The sequence below is a fragment of the Salvia miltiorrhiza genome, chromosome 8, assembly GCF_028751815.1.
Source record: "Salvia miltiorrhiza cultivar Shanhuang (shh) chromosome 8, IMPLAD_Smil_shh, whole genome shotgun sequence".
Lineage (NCBI taxonomy): Eukaryota > Viridiplantae > Streptophyta > Magnoliopsida > Lamiales > Lamiaceae > Salvia > Salvia miltiorrhiza.
Genome location: NC_080394.1, coordinates 49,700,199 through 49,719,687, shown reverse-complemented (window position 1 = coordinate 49,719,687; position 19,489 = coordinate 49,700,199). Strand labels below are relative to the sequence as shown.

General features: G+C 37.9%; 1 protein-coding gene across 1 annotated transcript; it reads left to right on the top strand.

Annotated features, from left to right (window-relative positions):
- The first annotated feature begins 13,955 nt into the window (after positions 1–13,955).
- LOC130996937 (probable transcription factor At3g04930) lies at positions 13,956–16,100 on the top strand. The gene is made up of 2 exons (XM_057922223.1): positions 13,956–15,448; positions 15,811–16,100. Exon 1 carries the CDS (start codon positions 14,253–14,255, stop codon positions 15,426–15,428), a length of 1,176 nt encoding a protein of 391 aa, XP_057778206.1. The 5' UTR covers positions 13,956–14,252; the 3' UTR covers positions 15,429–15,448; positions 15,811–16,100.
- The last annotated feature ends 3,389 nt before the right edge of the window (positions 16,101–19,489 follow it).

The window sequence follows — 19,489 nt, the reverse complement described above, 5'->3', positions numbered from 1 at the left end:
TAGAAAGGCATAAGGTATCTTCTCACTAAGGTTTTATCAACATCAAAAGGATAACAAAGTACAACATCTTTAAGACTCTAACATCAAAGAAACTTCATCGATGAAACAATCCCCACCAGCACCAGTCCTATCTCGCTCCATAGCTTCGCCTGCACATTTAGAAATACATGCAGGGCGTGAGTAATAATACTCAGTGGGCAAATGCCGAAGAAACATCATGAAAGGTGCTCTTAGAGCTATATGTTTGAAACTTGCCATATCATCAGCAATACACAGAAATAAGTTAGCATCAAAGAATATGTGCATGCAGTTTTCATAATCATAACATCATAAGTAAACGATAGCGCTATCAAAGTATTTATCATGCATGTACCACATCTACAACTCATTATTATCGGTACTGAGAAGTAGGCCTCCCTCTCAAGTACCGTGACTGGCCGACCCGAAGACGGCTCACAGTCACCTCTGTGCACAAAATCCCGCTTGTGGCAGGACAGAATTCGTCTCATCAGTAGAGGGTAACATACAAGCTCAACATCAAAAAATTGGCAAGTCAAACAGTTCTTAAACATCATTTATCTCAATATTTGATAAACTCATAAATTTCATCATCAATCATTTAGAAAGCTCAAACGATAAACGTATACTCAAAAATATTGCCCACCTGTAGTCCTTCGCTTAAGCTCGGGTAGGAATAGGTGACTTACTTCTTCGTCTCGCTCGGGTCTTCATAAATCATCAACATCATCACGAAGGTTCATGTGATAAAACAAACCTTAGTTAGAACTCATTACTAAAATCCAAACTCGTCTCAACAATAACTTCTTACTCAACGTCTATTTACCCAGTAAAACTAAATCCCTAGGCATACTCGACTTCTAAGGATTCACACGTCTTACCCTCGATTTATCTCTCAACTCGGACCATACTCATAGCAAACAAGCACATAGGCATGCACAATCACATAAGCATACAACTTCACATAAACATATCACAAACAAACAAACATAAGTTTGACTCGGAGACCAGAGCAGAGAAATGCTCGGTGGTCAGAGTGGAAAAACTCAGCAGAGCAGAGCAGAGAAGAAATGCTCGCCAGAGCAGAGGAATGCTCGCCAAAGCAAAGGAAAAATTTACGTCAGGGCAGAGAAATGAACTCTTAGTCATAGCAGAGGAATGACGAACTCTCTGTCGCCAGAGGAATGGCGAACTCTCTGTTATACCAGAGAAATGACGAATTCTCTGGCATGTCAGCGGAGAAGTGAATTCGCTGGTCAGGGCAGCGGATAAATGAATTCTCTGGCATGCCAGTGGGGAAAAGACTTCTCTGGCATGCCAGCGGGGAAACGAACTCTCTGGCGTACCAGCGGGGAAACGAACCCTCTAGCGTACCAGCGGGGAAACGAACCCTCTGGCATACCAGCGGAATCACATCTCGGTAGAGCAGAACAAGACTCAAGGCAGAACAGTGCGGAGAAAAGAAAACTCGAAAACTCATCAACTTTTTATACCCAAAATCATCAAACACTCTCAAACATCAAAAATACTATCACGCAACATCATAGCCAACTCAAAAACTCATTTAAACTCTACATTCATCAGCATCACGTTAATCCTTCCATATTTTCATGCTCATCATCAAAACATCGCTCAAAACATAACCTACAGATTTTCCCAATTTCTTACATCAAACTAAGTTTTGTAAAAACTCAGATCTCAAGACTAAGCTTTGCAAAACACTCCTTAATCACGTCAAATCATCACATATGACACATTTCTCACCCCAAAATTTAGGAAAGAACCAGAAAGATTTTTAAAGGGCATGAACCCTAATTTTCGAAAATGACGAAAAAGGTGGAGAAGGAGTTTCTCATGCTTCAATCATCCTTCTATACACATATAACACATAATAAAGTCTAGATCCAAAAGATTGAAACACTTACTCAAGCGGTTTCAAGAAAAAGAAAATCTTCTCTCTATTCTTCAAGCATCAAACTCCACTAATCTTCTTGAATCAAGAGTAGAAAGTGTTTTAAGGACTAGATTTAGTGGAGGATTTCACCATCAATATGTCTTTAGAAGCTTGAGCTTAGTCTCCAATGGAGGAGAGGAAGAATGGCGTGAGGGGGAGAGAAGAAGGTGAAGGGCCGAAAATGAAAGTGACGGCAAGAGAGAGAAAAGTCTCTTGTTTTAATCACAATTCTTACACTCTAATCTAGAAAGCATTAAATGCTCAAATAGTACTTTGTCTCCCCACTTGGACTCTTGTCACATCACACATGTGAGAAGGATTAAAATAATAAGTGTGAGAGTAGGAATGTGTGGTGGAAAATAAATCATGTACTACCCCAATTAGTACTCAAACATAAATACACACTTATCAGGTAAATCAAATAACGTCAAACAAATAGCTCACAAGGCTATCACATTAAAACAGATCATCACTCGTCATTAATCTCATCGTCATTCTAGCTTAATCCTCTTTATAGTGACTCTCAATCACTACCTCGACTCTATCTCTCGTCTTTCATCTCATCTCAAAATTTAATCAACGACTCCATCTCAACTCTAACATCATTCTCAATTCTATCATCATCTCTATTTTACTCATATTACCATCCATTGATAACTTCCTCTCGATTTTATTAAGCTAGTCTTTAACTCTCAAGGTTCTCAATGGTATTTTGATGCTACTTCAAGGTAATATCATCAAGGGTTCTCTCCTTCTCTTCCTCGACTCTATGTCAAACTCATTATTCCTATTTTCTTAATAGGACAGTTAATCTCTGATAACTCGGTATCCGGTAATTCTATTCCCGGTAGTCGGAAGTAAAATAAAATCTCGACTCGTTCCTCAAATCTCATCACTCTTACTCCATCCTTGGTTTGTCTACTCATAACTCTATTTAATAGAAAACCTGTCTTATCTGGTCATGAAAGAAAATAATCTCGCATCTCGACATCGCAGTATTCTCAATAGTGTTTAAACACTATCTCCCAACATAAGGAAAAGTATGGGGTGTTACAAGAGCAGACTTGCTGACCAAAGCCCTTCCGAAAGATAGGTTCAACGATCTCTGTGGAAGGATCGGTCTCATCCCCCAAAGAATGATGTTGCCTTCGAATATTTCAACTGCAGTTACGACGACTGATGATCAGTCAACTTGTGGTCCTCAACTAATGCGGTGGCAACCAAAGAAGATGAGTCTTCATCTGAGGGGGAACTTATTCTCATAAGTCAACTTGACACGTGGTATCGACTGACTACAATGATCAGTCGACCTTGAAATAAAACACACGCTCACTCTTTTCCACTACTTTTTACTATCGAATTCTCTCTAACTTTCGGATAATCATGGGAACACAGGTAGATAATAGAAAATTCTCCACCATAGATCCGATTGAAGGAATATTAAACTTAATTAATACTCGATTTGCCCGAGGATCGTCTCTTGGATTATCTTAATTCACCATACATCGATTAAACCTAGCATACTCCTATTAAATTAAGTGTTGTACCTTGGAGTTAGAAATACCTGAAGAATTCCTAAGAATTCATCAATTCGTCGCTGAACAGGTCAGCCAACTTCAAGCCTTTGTTTGAAGCCTCAAGCATCCTCCGATCGTATTTTGTCCAGAAATACAACTTATTCCTTTTCGAAAGAGCTTTCCGTGGCCGCCTGTTTCGTCCAAATCCGAGTTTTGTAGAGGAAGCTATGGCTGTTCTTCGGAAACTACCAGAACTTGATTTCCTACGAAAAACTGACTCCAGCTCAGATATTCTGAACTGTATCCCGCTCAGTTTCCAACGTTGGATGGACAACTAACTATGAGAACTCCCATAGAGAATTCGACCACCTAGAAATCGGCGCCCCCTACTGCTCTCTATAAAACCCTAATTTTTGTGTGTCTTATTCTGAGAGCAGATAGTTGTATTTATAGACAAAACATAGTCATAGGGCTCCAATAACTGTACTAGGCGTCCCTTACTCATTACTGGGCTCAGGAGACTTTGGGCCAGTCCAGGGATCAGATACAAGGAATAAAGATGGGCCTCTAATGAATTAATTCTTATGATCAGCCCAGATCATAATTAATTCATAAGTATTAATTCATTCCACTAGAGAATCAATACTGACTTACCCCTTTATTACTGGTGATGAGTCGGGGCTTGTATTTAGACTTATTAAATCTCCGTATTTAAAATATCCGACATCCATTAATTAATTAGAGCTCTGACAGCTTAAATTAATTAATCTCTTTGTAATCCTTAAGCAGTACCGCTCAAACCTTATTATTGCGCCTGAACTTAATCAACCTACAGGGTTTAACGCATTAAACCTTATTGAGCTCCTTAAGGGAATGTCATTATCATATACCGGATACGGGTACTAATACAGATAACCAATTATCATATATTGACCACTATCACCCAAGATACAGAGTACTCAAGTTAATATATAACTCTCACCCATAGTAAATCAAAGTGATACACGAATCAACATATATATCTGAAATCTTATTAGTATTAAGATTCTATTAAGTCATCGAGATCTTGATTCTTCACTTATGTCAGATAGAAGAATACATCTCACTGTGATCCTATCAATACGTTATGACGTACCAGTATAGACAAATAGTCAAGACAAACTATTTTCATCTATACTGCAGCCTAGACCAAGTCATCTCGGCTGTGATCTATTTATATCTCTTAAGTTTATTCTAATTATATGACCTTCTGTGATCCGTTAATCACCATATAATCAACTTATATAGAGATAAATGACATACATATGCAATCATGAACACAATCAGATAGGAGATAAAATAGTGAACACAGGAATCATTGTATATGATCACTATTTATTAGTAATAAAAATACCGCAACTAACACGGTGTAATCGTAGTATAAACAGCAATCGAGTATCGTATCCACAGGAACTGAAAAACCGAAATTACCCTAGCTATCTCCTAGACAAACTATAACAGTAGACAGGCAACGGAAAGTAGAGATTGATTGACTTAAACTAAAACGCAGATAACAATAAATATAAGCACGTAGAAAAATCAAATAAGGAAAAACAGCTGATCCTAGGGTAGTAAGTTCATTAATTAAATCTACGCAATTAATCTATTAATCCTATGTACCAGTTTAATCCAGTTATGATGAGAGATCACTTAATTAATCAATCACTCTCGCTAGAGCAGCAACGATCGTAGATTAGTAAATTCTCTATCTCCGCTAGGTCTCAAGAAAATCTACTAACTCCCAAAAGCTTCTAAGAATAGCTCTCTATGATCCACCTATCTCCGCTAGGTCTCAAGGTTAAAATCATATCATACATTCTTGAATCCACTAAACAGTTATCTCCGCTAGGTCTCAAACCGAATAGCTACACATGCAAATTATTCGCCAGATAATCCACAAAAAATCAAACACCAGGAATTATGAATCATAAACTGGAAGGCACAAAGGTATTAACAAATAAATCACATAAATTCAATCAACTATTTACAAACCCTAGAATCAGCTAAACGAAACTAGTCAGACATAGCAAAAGAAAGCATAAACATAATTAAAAAGAAAGCAATAATAAAAACTGAATTAAATAAAACACGGAATGAATGTTGAATGACAGCTGAAATCTTGCAGGAAAAATAAAGCTAATGTATGGAATCAATAAAATTCTAATAAAAAGAAGAAGAAGAAAAGAAATAAAGAGATGTAAAGAGATGTGTCTAATAGGTCAAGGAAATGACCTATATATAGGCACAGGAGATAAATACAGTGTAGAACTCGAAAATACTGAGAAAATATAAAAAAACCCGAAAATTCGGAAATTTCCATCCGTTTGCGCTCACGAACTTGTATCAAGACGATCTACAACTTCTATTTCAGACAAACTTTCCAAATTCGAACTCAATAAACCTGCAATTTCCTTCAAAGTTCGAGTAAGAATCATATTTCACAAGATAAAGCAAATTAAGCACAAAACAATCATCCAACACTCAATTTCCTATAAAATTAACATCATATGAACACCAAAAACAATGGAAACATGAGTGTTATCGGTATACAAGCATAAAACATTCTTACTTTCAGTATACAAATCCAACACTGATAGGTTCAATTATAGAATCACCACCATCTATGGTCTTCACAGATTGCACGCAGAGGGCGCCGCGATGCAACAAGGCGTGCGGAGGCGGCGGCCGCGACTTCTCTTCAAAACGCGTCTAAAACTTCACGAAATGCCAAATACACCTCGACACCTTGAAAAACAACAAAAACATGCAGAAAGCCATCGAACAAGTATAAAATAACACAAATATGAGCAGAGCATGCTCGAACGTGTATCCAATAACAACCAAAAGTGAGATAAACAACCCCCACACTTAATCATTTGCTTGTCCTCAAGCAACATCCAATGATAGTTCACAAGTAAATTTCCCCACCAAACATATCTCAAATCAATCCAAGTCTCTCTAGCTATCTACATTTCTCACAAAGTGTTCAAAGTTAAGGTTTTAGGAAGCAACAACAAAATGATACAACTCAATCCGATCAGACCCAATACTCCGCTAAAGGTGAATTACATAATGTGATTGCCTTTATAATCAAATCTCACTTCTATGCTTGAAGATAGTAATCAATCAAATCAATTCCCATTTCTCTTTTTTTTTTTTCTTTTCAAGGTCATGTTATTTCCATTCTCAATAGATGAGCCAATTTTCGTGAGATCAACACTTTTGGAGGTGATCCAAAATGTTCTTGCGTGGTTTCCCATGCTTATAGTGATACCATCAGAGGAGCAGAGACCCACAGCTATTAAGAACTTCACAACAATCCAACAATTCCAACACAAGAGATAACATTTTAGGCTATCACGATGGAAACACTCCCCATAGCATCTACAGGAAAAATCACGTCATGAATTGCTCATTAGGGTGTTGCATCCAAAATGTTAAATCAATTACGCCAAGCGAGGAGACAAAGACAACAACCAATCCAACACAAATCATAAATTCCACTTGTGAACAAATCGTCAAAATGTATAGGATTACTTGAAACCAAACAAACAACCAAGATAAGGTGACCATTTTCCCCACACAAGCACACAAATGAACTCATCCGCAAGTATCAAAATCAAGAAAATCAACACTTCCCCCCCCCCCCACACTTAAAACAAAGCACTGTCCGTAGTGCTCACAAAAATAATGGTGTAAGAGAAAAACTTCCCTGAAATATCAATCCAGGTGATGAGCCTGTGGCGTCCCACCATGCCATGCTTGCCTCTCATGCACACAAAATGTTAATTTCGAAAGCACGGAACCTGCACCAAGCACTAGAGACACAAACCAACACCAACTCAAACAGAAGAAAAAAAAAACAAAAAAAAAAACAAATGAAAGCAAGAAAAACATGGGTTGCCTCACATGCAGCGCTTGTTTTAAAATCGCCAGCCCGACTGAGATGAACCCTTAACCAAAGTCTGATTGAACTTAAGCTGCCTTAGCGCTTGTGTAAACACATCTTCTCGAGTTGCAGCTGCGGATCCTCTTGATGAGCACTCAACGCTCATAAAATAATCCGATCTGTTGTCCATACATTATTGGGGACCGAGTGTACCTCCCTCATCAAGCTTCTCCTCCAGTAATAGGGCACAAAGAAAATCCTGCTCTATATCATCCTCACATTGCAACTTATCCAAAACCTCATTCTCATTGTCGGCCTTCTTTTGCAGGTTAACAAGGAATTCCTACACAATATTGTCCTCATCCTGCAACTCATCAAGAAATTCCTACACAATACAATCCTCATCCACAACATCAAATATCTCAACATAAGAGCAATTTTGCAACAAAAGATTGGGAGGAATATATTTCTTGTCAAAAACTGAGAATGTTACCGATCTACCTGACCCCGCCATACTCAAAGTTCCAGTTCTCACGTCAATGCGAGTATGGGCGGTGGCCATGAAAGGCCGGCCAAGCAAAATGAGATGTTCATTCTCTCCTCTAATTCCTTTCCCCACATCAAGCACAACAAAATCCACCAACACTCCAACCCCTATCACTAAAACTTCAACATCCTCCACAAGGCCCCTTGGGCTACTAATAGAGCCATCAGCTAGCTCTATTTTCATATCAGTGCTCTTCACCTCCTTACTGCCCAACATCTCAAAAATAACAAGCGGCATCAAATTGACTATCACGCCCAAATCAAGTATACTCGAGTGGACCAAAACGTGCCCATAAATGCTCCACCAAATCATGTCAAAGGCGAGTGTGAAATCGGCTATCCCGCATGTTTTGACTCCGAGCTACGTAAGAGGCAAATTTCGGCGGTGCTCCAGAATGGAACTCCATTTTGGGACCGCTGCTTGAACCTTCACCGCCCCCAATTGGTAGCATGGTCTCCTTTATCATCGATTATCATGTTGTGCAAAATGATGCACACAAACATGATATCGCTCAAGACCTCTTTCTTCCATAAACGAGACTGGTCTTTGATAATGCCCCAACGAGCTTGGAGAACACCAAAAGCTCGTTCTACATCATTCCGTGCAGGTTCTTGCATCACTTTGAACCTCCTATTTTTCTCGTCACTTGGAAATGTGAAGCTTTTCACGAACACGGGCCACTCTGGATAGATTCTATCAGTTAAGTAGTAGCCCCTTGTGTGGTGGGCGTCGTTGGCGATGAAGTGGACCGCTGCTTCGTTTCCCGAAAGGATATCGTTGAACAATGATGATTGGTTGAAGATGTTGATGTCATTGTTTGAGCCTATGATGCGGAAGAAGGCGTGCCATATCCAAAGATCTTGAGATGTTATTGCCTCAAGTATAATGGTGGGCTCGTCGTGATCCCCTCGAGTGTAAGCGTCGTGCCACGCCGTTGGACAATTCTTTCAGATCTAATGCATACAGTCAAGACTCCCCAACATCTCGGGAAGCCATGCTTCGCGAGATGCATGGCAAGTAGCCTTTGACAATATGCGGTGGTCGGTCTTCTCAAAATGCCTTATCCGAAAGCGCCGGTAGAAAAATGAATCATTATAAATAGGCTCGTCGACAAAGTAATCCCGATGAAGTCGAACACCACTGCTTTCACGATCACGAAGAATATATCTCTGCTTCGTTTTTTCCTTAGGATGATCAAAATTAATAGTAGATGCCACTTGCATGAAGTTGGAGGCAAGATGCATGAAAAAGGCTCCGGGATTGATATTTGGATAAGGAAAAATAAGGTGATCTTGATTAGGGTTGTAAACGAATCGAATCGAATCGAATACCATTGTATTCGATTTGTATTCGTGAAATTATTCAAGATTCGAATCAATATTCGAATACTTTTCGAATAATAAATCTGATTCGTATTCGATTCGATTTGATATTTGAACTATTCGTATTCGATTCGAATATTCGATTCGTTTCAAAATTTTACACAAAAATATCAAAAATAATATTTTAAATAATATAAAATTCTAGAAACTAATAATAATTCACACAAATAATAATATAGTTGGAAAATGGGTAATTTAGTGAGCATCCAGTTTATACAAAAATTCCACAATACATTCTAATCCTAAAAAACATAATTAGAATTAATAACCAAAATCATAACACTAATAATAATTACAAATACTAAATAAGGAAAAGTATATTGTCAAATTTGACATCTCCATACCACTAAATTATCAAATACTAAATAAAGAAAAGTTTATTCTCAAATCATCAAAAGAACAATTCAATAAAACGAGACAAGCTCCCAACCTTCCACCAAATTTACACACTAACTGGTCTGCAACATGAAGTGAAAAGGCTTTTCTTGCTCCTGATAAAGTAAAATTTAGTTAGAAGTTATTTTATTTACGAAGACGTGAATATATAACAGATGAGTAAAATAAATAAATGGAACTCACATGTGTCATAACAGGCTTCTTGATCCCATGAAGTTGGCGAACCCAATCTGCTCCACAAACCAAAACTTGTACCATATCTGAAGATAATCTTGAACGATAAGGATCTAACACTCGAGTTCCTGCGCTAAATGTGGCCTCTGATGCTACCGTGCTAATGGGAACAGCTAAAATATCACGAGCTAGCTTGGATAAAATATTGAACTTCAATTCTTGAGATTTCCACCAAGCTAAGGCATCAAATTCAGTGGCTACACCTGCGTCTCCATCTTGACATCTAAAAACTCCCTCTTCCAAGTAAATGTCCAGCTCCGACTTTAAAGGACCATCAACCTCAACAGTGTTCAAATAGTCATCAAACATAGATAAACCAGAAGGCACCAATTTTCCTTTAGATGTGGAGTTTGCACATGTAGAAGAACATCTTTCAGAAATGGTAGCCTTTCGAGATCGTGCTTGGTCAGCTTCAACATACTCAAAGAACAAGCTATATAATGCACCTCGAACCTTCATCATTTGTGTACGTGCATCACCCTCTTTATATATCTTATTGAAAGCAAACTCGACCAACCTCATTTTGAACCTAGGGTCAAGTATTGCTCCAATAGCCATCAAAATATTGCAATTTCTTCAATATTTGTCAAATTTTTCCTTCATCTTTTTAACCATCACTCTAATAAAATCATCAGGATGGTTTTTTTTTTTTTTTCATCCAATACATGCTTGACTCTCCAAACAACAGCAAGGTACACATTAGAAGTAGGATAATCGACTCTAGAAATCACATGAGTAGCTTCATAAAAAAACCTCTAAAATGTCAACCACGTCCTTCACTTTCTTCCAATCATCAAGATTAGGACAAAAATAATATAAAGGCTCTCTCTGCTGAAATATAGGAAATGCATCTTTAACTCTGTATGCTTCAACTAACATCTCATATGTAGAATTCCAACGAGTTGGACAATCAATGATCAACTTTTTCACTGTGATTCCTAAATGATGCACAACATCAGAGAATTTTCTCAACCTAGACTCTGATTGATTAATAAACCGCACACTATTTTTGACATCTTCAATGGTTTTTTAATCTCAGAAAGACCATCTTGAACAACAAGATTCAGTATATGTGCAATACACCGAACATGAAACAACTGACCTTCCAATGGCAACTTGCAACTCCTAGAGAATGTTTCTTTAGCAATTCGAATTGTCACATCATTATTCGATGCATTATCCACAGAGATAGTGAAGACTTTATGTTCTATCCCCCAATCATTTGTACACTTCATGAGTCCATCAAATATATCAACACCTGAAAATATAGATAAAAATATCAAATTAGTATTAATTATAGTGATGTAAGACAAACTTTATAAATATAAACATATAATATTACCAGCATGTGGAGGAGAAAGAGGTATGAAGCTGAGAAGTCGCTTTTGAAGTTTCCACTCAGAATCAACAAAATGACCAGTGACACACATATAAGAAATCTTTTGCACCTTCGACTTCCAAATGTCAGTGGTCAATGAAATCTTATTTATGTCTTTCAGCGCCAACTGTAACTTTTTCTTCTCCGTGTCATAAACATCAATGACATCTCTCTTTGCCATGACACGGGAAATTTTCTCAAATTGTGGTTGATTGATACTTAACATGAAAGTAAAACCATAATTCTCCACAACATTGAAAGGTTGCTCATTCATTAGAATCCAATGCGCAACAGCCTCCCTTTGCTTGATATGATCATATTTACCATCTGACAAATGCTTCATCTCAAATTTGGATTTTACGGGCTGAAATTGCAATCTCTTTTGCTTTTCAGTGTGGAGTTTCTTTGCCAAACACCTCTTCAAGTGATTTAAAAGATTGCTTGTTGTACCACCAAGTGACTTAGTAAGAAAAGTCTTGCAATGGATACATTGATACTTTGAACTTCCATTGTCAAAACTCACTTCAATGAAATCTTCATAAACTTTCGAAGATTTTTTTCTCTTTTTTCTTTCAAACCGATCCTTATCTTCCTCACCTTCACCACCTTTACCGTCTTCACCACCTTTACCTTCTTCACCATCTTTGTCCTTATCAACATTCATCTCTTCAATCAATAGGACATCATCACCTTCTTCAGTGTCTATTTGGACTGTAGTCCTTTCCACCTTTCATCACAAATGTTTAGTTAATACCAAAATTTAAATAATACGCAAAATTCTACATGATAAATATGAGATGTTTCATGTGTTTACCTCATGTTCTTCCACTCTAATATCACTTTGTTTGAATTTTTGTTCTATCGAAATTGAGACATCCATGTTCTGCATAAATAATTTTAAAATTTAGAATATATATATATATATATATATATATATATATATATATAATGCTTAAACAATATATAACCAATTCCATTGACGTGTTTGATTTCTTTAGCATGCAGAGATCATGAGAACTAATTTAAAGGGGGGAAAAAGAAAAAAAAAATTAAGGTTCCTGATGTTTATTAGCAGACAACATCTTAATTAATTGTCAAGTAGCACATACTTTTACAAGGATAATCAAACAAAAGCCTGCAAATTTAATCAAATCCCACCCCGTACATAGAATTCAAACATAGGTCTTGTTGATTTAATTAGGTACACTTATTTGTATTTTTTGTTTATTTAAGAAATAAGTTTTAAATGAAAAACTCACGTGAACATATAATATGAAAACTTAAGTAATTAACTGGAGAGATGTCCTTAAGAAACTTGTGAGCAACTTGATGATAAACGATCGAAGATGAAGCGGTTGTTCAAGCTAATTTGCTATGTATCTTGCGGCGCTGCATGCAACTATGAAAGTGGGAGAAAGATGGGTGCTTACTTTTGAATTTAGGGCTTTGAGATATTAAGATTTTATTTTAATTCTTTTTTTTTCCATTTAATTCATTTAACTAAAATTTATTGTTTCTAGCTTATCTACTTTACTTACGTAGTTTTAGGTTATTGTTGTATTGTGTTTCTTTCTTTATTTATCCCTATTATATTAGAATTAGATAGGTATGAATAACATATTTTATATTATATATATATATATATATATTAATCGAATCGAATACTTACGAATATCGAATCGAATATCAAAATTTTCAATTTGTATTTGATAATTAATCGAATCAAAAATATTATTTGTATTTGGATTCGATTCGTAAATTTTCGAATACGAATATCAAAATTCGAACACGAATACCGAATCGAACAAAATTATTTGATTCGTATACAACCCTAATCTTGATTGAGAACTTCTTCGTCGGATGAATTCGACGAAGAATTGTTGAAATTGTTGGAAGAGAAGTTGGAATTGTGTATGAATGTGAAAAATGGAATTGAAGTTGTAGGTATTTATAGAAGAGAAAATAGAAAGGAAAAAAAATTGAAAGGAGTCGTTGTGTCGGCAGAAGAGAAAAGAGGGGGAATCTGATTTGTGACGTTAATTTTCGAGCGTTTGACGATTTTTTATTTATTTATAAAAATAGGTGATTGGGTCGTGACTAGCACGCGCCCAACCAAATCACTATTCGATGTGAGAGCGGGGATGGGATGCGGGAGTGGGGCGCAGTATTCCAAGTAAAATCAGAAGAAAATAGTAGGATAGAATGTGAAAGACCTGTATTTTTTTTTTACTTTTATAGTGTAGTTAATTAAGCTACTAATTTACTTTTAATTACAGCTAAAAAGGAAACGAGTCAAATAACATGGGACAACTTAAAAGGAAATACGAGCCATGAATATTGGGACAGATGGAGTAATATTTAAATTAATAGAAATTATCGTTTATTATCATTAATCTAACTCATAAATGATGATATTTTGGCATTTCTACGTGATAAAAAAAATTAAACATATTTAAAATATATCGTAATCCGTGCAATTTAAACATAATTAAATATATCGTAATCCGCTAGAGCATATTGGTTAATACTTATGCCACACAAAGTAAAAAAGTCAAACTTCTTTTTTTTCCTAAGATGAATTTCCATGGATCATCAATTATTGTAATTGAAATGACAATTAGAATCCTCTTGGGTTGAATTAGAAACCATTAATTGTAATTAAGCCCAAAATGAGGTGAAGAGTAAAGTGGGTTTTTACCAAACAATTAGGAATTAGGAATAGGATTAGCTGTAGAGAGAGTAGCGTAGGTGGCGTGTGGTGAAGCGTTCAAACCCACTTGGTTTGGGTCTCTCCATACCAAACCCACCAATTACACACCATGCCAGCCTCGCCGTGAACCCCCAATTCCCCACCCCCACCCCCACCCCCACCCTTACCCTAGCCCTAGCCCTAGCCCGATGGCCTCCGCCGACGAGCCCGCCTCCGCCGCCGCCCCTCTCATCTTCAACGAGGACGAGGACCTCCTCGACGACGACGACGACGACGAGAGCTTCGACCACTACGACGACGATTCCGCCTCCTCCGCCCCCGTCGCCGTCGATCGTCCCCCTCCGCCCGTCTCCGCCGCCCAGGTCACGATCGCCGTCCCCGGCCTCCCCGATCCCCACCACCAGCAGCAAATTCAGCCGGAGATCGCGAAGAAGCCGCCGCCGCCGCCCGATGAATCGCGGAAGCTGTTCCAGCGCCTCTGGACCGACGAGGACGAGATTGAGCTGCTGCAGGGGTTCCTCGATTACACCACCCAGCGCTGCGGCCCCCACAGCTCCTCGCAGCACCACCACGACACCACCGCCTTCTACGACCAGATCAGGAGCAAATTCCAGCTCGATTTCAATAAGAACCAACTCGTCGAGAAGCTGCGTCGCCTCAAAAAGAAGTACCGCAACGTCATCAGTAAATTCGGCACTGGGAAGGAGTATACGTTCAAGAGCCCCCACGAGCAGGCCACCTTCGAAATCTCCTCCAAAATTTGGGGCAACGCCGCCGTCAATGGCGCTGCCGCCTACCGCGCACCTCCCGTGCCGATCGATGAGGACGAGGACGGCATCAACAACCCTAATTTCAATAATTTCGTCGATTGCCAGAGCCCCAACCCAAACGGCATTGATATAAACGCCAAAACGCCGCGCTCCAGGAAGAGGAACCGTGCCGGAGCGGTGAAATTGGAGGAGAAGCAACACAACGTCGCCCCCGTTAACATCAGTAATGCTCAGCCCGTATCGGCTGTGAGCCCGATGGCTGCTCCGGTGATGGGCATGGGGATAACAGGATCGTTATCCGGCGTGATCGAAGAGACTGTCAAGAGTTGCCTATCCCCAATATTCAAGGAGCTCCTATCCAATTCGATGAGCCCTAATCTGAACAGCAACGGATCGTGCTGTGGAAATGGGTTCGGATTGGGACGAAGCCCCATACCCTTCTGCTTCGGGACAGCCATGGGCGCAGATAAAGCGTCGAACGAGCGGTGGAGGAAGCAACAAATACTGGAGTTGGAGGTGTTCTCGAAGCGGCTGGAGCTGGTGCAGGATCAGATTAGGGAGCAACTGCAGGAGCTTAGGTCCATGGGGAATTGATTCATTACTTCCTTGGGGCAGTAAGTAGCGTTTCTTGTTTTTCGTATTTTATTCAACTACTTTGTGTTCTTGTTATATGTAGATTATTGGATTTGGATGGTTGTTGATAAGTGTGGAACTGCAGCTCCCTGCCTAGGCTATGATTGATGAAATAATGAGTTGAGATTGGTGATTATGTTCTTGATTGGTCTTGCTATGCTGAACTGGAATCTAGTTTGATGGAATTTGATACAAATAACTCAATAAGTAGTTCATCTTGGAGGCCTCTGCCTCTGATTGATAATTGGGATAACCAAATGTGTTTGCTGTTCCTTTGTTTGCTCATTCTGTAACTTGCTGAGTTGAAAAGCATGGTTTTTTTATCAAGTTGTGAAATTTCCAGGGCGTCGTCTTCTACTGTTTATCACGGTGGATGCTCGTTGTCGTTGTCGGGGACATGGATACTCTTGGTTAGTGTTGGTTGATATATATGAGAGACAGCATAAACTCATCTGACATAGTAATGGAGCTGAATTGTGTGGAGGTATCAGATGTAAACGTTTTCTACTGTGAGTCTGTTTATCTGAAACTATGATGCAGTTTATCATTAAAATTAAGGAGTAGTTGTAAATGTTGATGTAGCTTTGTTTGCAAATAAGTTGAATCTCTTTAGCAGTAGCTTGTTTTTCTCAAGTGGTGAATTTCATGCAGCTGTTACAATTTGGGGGGAAAAATAGCATGCCTTCTTTTTCAATAGCTAAAGAATTTCCTCATATTGCATATACTTATAATAGAAAAAGTAAGCAAGATTGTTACTCTACTTTTTTTTCTTTCCTTCTTTTTTGATAAATTACACAAGTAAATAAAACAATTTAGAGACTCCACTACGGTGGACTCGAATCCAGTACTTCAGACCTTGAGCATTAACCATTTACCGTTAGGTCAACACACACGCACAATTGTTACTCTACTTTGTTTGAATACAATGTGGAGAAAGCTTTAAGGTGAAACAATAAAGGTGAAACCTATAAATCTACCATCTTCGTCCTATTAAAAGTGACATATGTATTTTACTTTGAGCCGTTTCATTATAAGTGATTTGTTTTCATAAATGAATTTTTCTTCAAAAAAATGTAGGCCCTATTAATTTTAATCAATTTACACATTTTGTTTTTTTTAATTTGCGCGTCCAAAAATTTTGTGTCACGTATAATGCGACGAAAGAGTATGTAATACTTGTAACCAATAATCTTTTTTAGTCACGAAAACTTGTGTTATGCAGTCTAATGGTGCATCTACTCTGATTCAAATTCATATTCGATGGTATATTTCTAATATCATTAGTGTTTGGATTCGAATGTTGATACGTGAGATTGTTTGACAAAAGTCTCTTCCTATTGTAATTGATGAGAAATAGTACTTAAAATACTGATGCCAACTTATAATGTCTTCAATATACCTCAAAGCTCGATTAGTGTAGAGAAAAACTTGATTCAAAACCACTACTATTAGTGTAGAGTACTATTTTTTATTTTATTTTTTTGAGAAATACTATAGTACTATTATCTCATCGATAGAAATAGCACGATACACAAACCATCCAACACTATTAGATGCAGGGCTAATTCATAACTATAGGAGCATAAGTGAGATTCACTATTTACACAGAGCAATATCAATATGATGTTGTATAATATTGAATATTGTAATACTGTAGGCTACAAGTAACAAACATTTTTGAGCAAAAGATGACTTGTAAATAATTCAAATCAATAATTCGTACACCTAAAAACGGACTTTTTGCTATGCTAACAGTATGTCAACACGTGCACACACGAACATTTAATAACAGTACTTAATTCGGCACCGAATCTTATTAGGGAAATAAAAAGAAAAACATGAAAAAGCAAATTGTGACACTCAAAAAGCCCAAACTTTTAATACTCCCACAGTCCCACTTCAAATGTCCCACTTTTCATAATGGGGTATTCCACTTCAAATATCTCATACCTTTTTTTGCAATACACTCTCTCTCTATACTTAATATTTAAACAATTTTCATCAATTCACTTTATCTACTTTATACCCATTTTATCTACTTTATACTCATTTCTTAATCTCCGTGCCCAAAAGTAAGGGGACATTTGGAACGGGACGGAGGGAGTATTATACTATATTTAAATGGAAGCATGTAAATGAAATATTAAAAAATTAATGGCAATTGTACAGGTTTTTTTTTTGGCATAATTTAAACATGATACTAACGGTTAATTTTACAATTATATTTAGTTATGACTTTAATTTCTCTATAATTTACATCAATGAGGTCTAACTCAATTGACAAAGTTGACGCATAAAAAACTCTCTTTTGTGATATGTCTTGGATTCAATAGTTTTTTCACTTTTATGTGAATAGTGGTTCCGCCTATGTGCCGTTATTTTTTCACATTTATGTGGTGTAGGGGTCTCGTCTGCGTGCGAGTTGCTTAATTTTAAAAATAAAATAAAAATCTCTATAATTTACAAAATTTTCATTTAAATCATTTGAAATTAATTTAAATTGAAAAATACCTTTTTTTTAAATATATTTATAAATTTACAGGTTATGGATTGTAGATGTTCTTTTTAACGCATATTTTTAATTTGATTCGAATAATTAATCTGCACCATCGGAACGAGAATCGCATATAATATGTAATTCGGGAGCTTAATGAGTCGAATATTGTCAGGTTCAGGCTCGGCTCAATAAAATTATTTAGCTCGAAATTAGGCTCGAGCTCGGCTCGTTTACCATCGATTAAGCTCGGAACGAGCTTTTCTTTGAGTAGAATCTCGAATAGCTTGGGAATACCTCGGCTCATTTGCAACCGTTTTGGATTTTTAGGTAATCATTGGCGTTTGTCGCCACATTTATTTTACTTTACCTTTTGAAAATAAATATCTTTATTAGATTTTTATAAAATTAAATCTACCTTTCTAAACATACATATACTATTAGTAATCTAGTTGATATTTATTTAAGATTTTCTCAGCAATCCTAGCCGCCTAGGGTTTTAGGAGTGTAGTTTTCCTCTCGAGGAGATAGTCTTCCTTTATTGTTGGAAGCAAAGTTTTGTTCTTTGTCCTTTCTGCGTTCGACTCTTCTCACTTCTATGGATCCCGAGGAGATTGCGAAGAGGGTTTCGGAACTCAAACTTTCTTCGGAAGCGACAAATAAGAGGGTTACTCTCACTGCTTCAGATGCGGTGGATGGTAAAATGAGGGCAAACAAACTTATCATGGGCAAAATCTTCTCCGATCAGCTGGTTAATCGAGAAGCCTTGCGCGACAATCTGCCTTCAGTCCTTTGACCCCCGTGGTACGATGGAGATAAAACTTGTGGGACGCAATATATTTGTGGTGCCCTTTGATCTTGAGTCAGATAGGGAGAGAATCTTATTTGAATAACCCTGGCATTATCACAACGAATTGATGATTCTTCAATAAACGGATACCAAGAGTACGGCTGCCAATGCAAAATTTGATAAGATCACCTTATGGAGGCCAGTGTCGTTAGGTAGGTCGGAGAACAGATAGGTCGTGTGATAGAAGTCGATTGCGGAGTAGGGGGGATGTGCTTGGGATGATATGCTAGGGTAAAAATTACTAGATCTATTCATGAACCCCCTAACTCGATGTGTTCCCCTAGCGGTCGAGGGGGAAGGCGAGGACACCCTTATTCTAGTCCTTTATGAACGTTTGCCGGACCATTTCTGCTATGCTTGCGGCAAGTTAGGGCACTACGTCAGATCGTGTACACTGGGTGAGGAGGAAAAAAAAAAAGGAAGTCAAGTTTGGGCAATAGCTTTGGGCGAGTCGCGGTTTGGACTACAGGAGACCGGCGAACCATAATCATCATAACCGATCTCAAGCGGAGGGGACCTTTACTTGTGGCTTGGGCTAATGTGAACGGGCTTGGGATGTGCTTGGGATGATATGCTAGGGTAAAAATTACTAGATCTATTCATGAACCCCCTAACTCGATGTGTTCCCCTAGCGGTCGAGGGGGAAGGCGAGGACACCCTTATTCTAGTCCTTTATGA

What these genes read in the sequence shown, in the direction of transcription:
- LOC130996937 (XM_057922223.1), top strand. Translation starts at nt 14,253, where the DNA reads ATGGCCTCCGCCGACGAGCCCGCCTCCGCCGCCGCCCCTCTCATCTTC.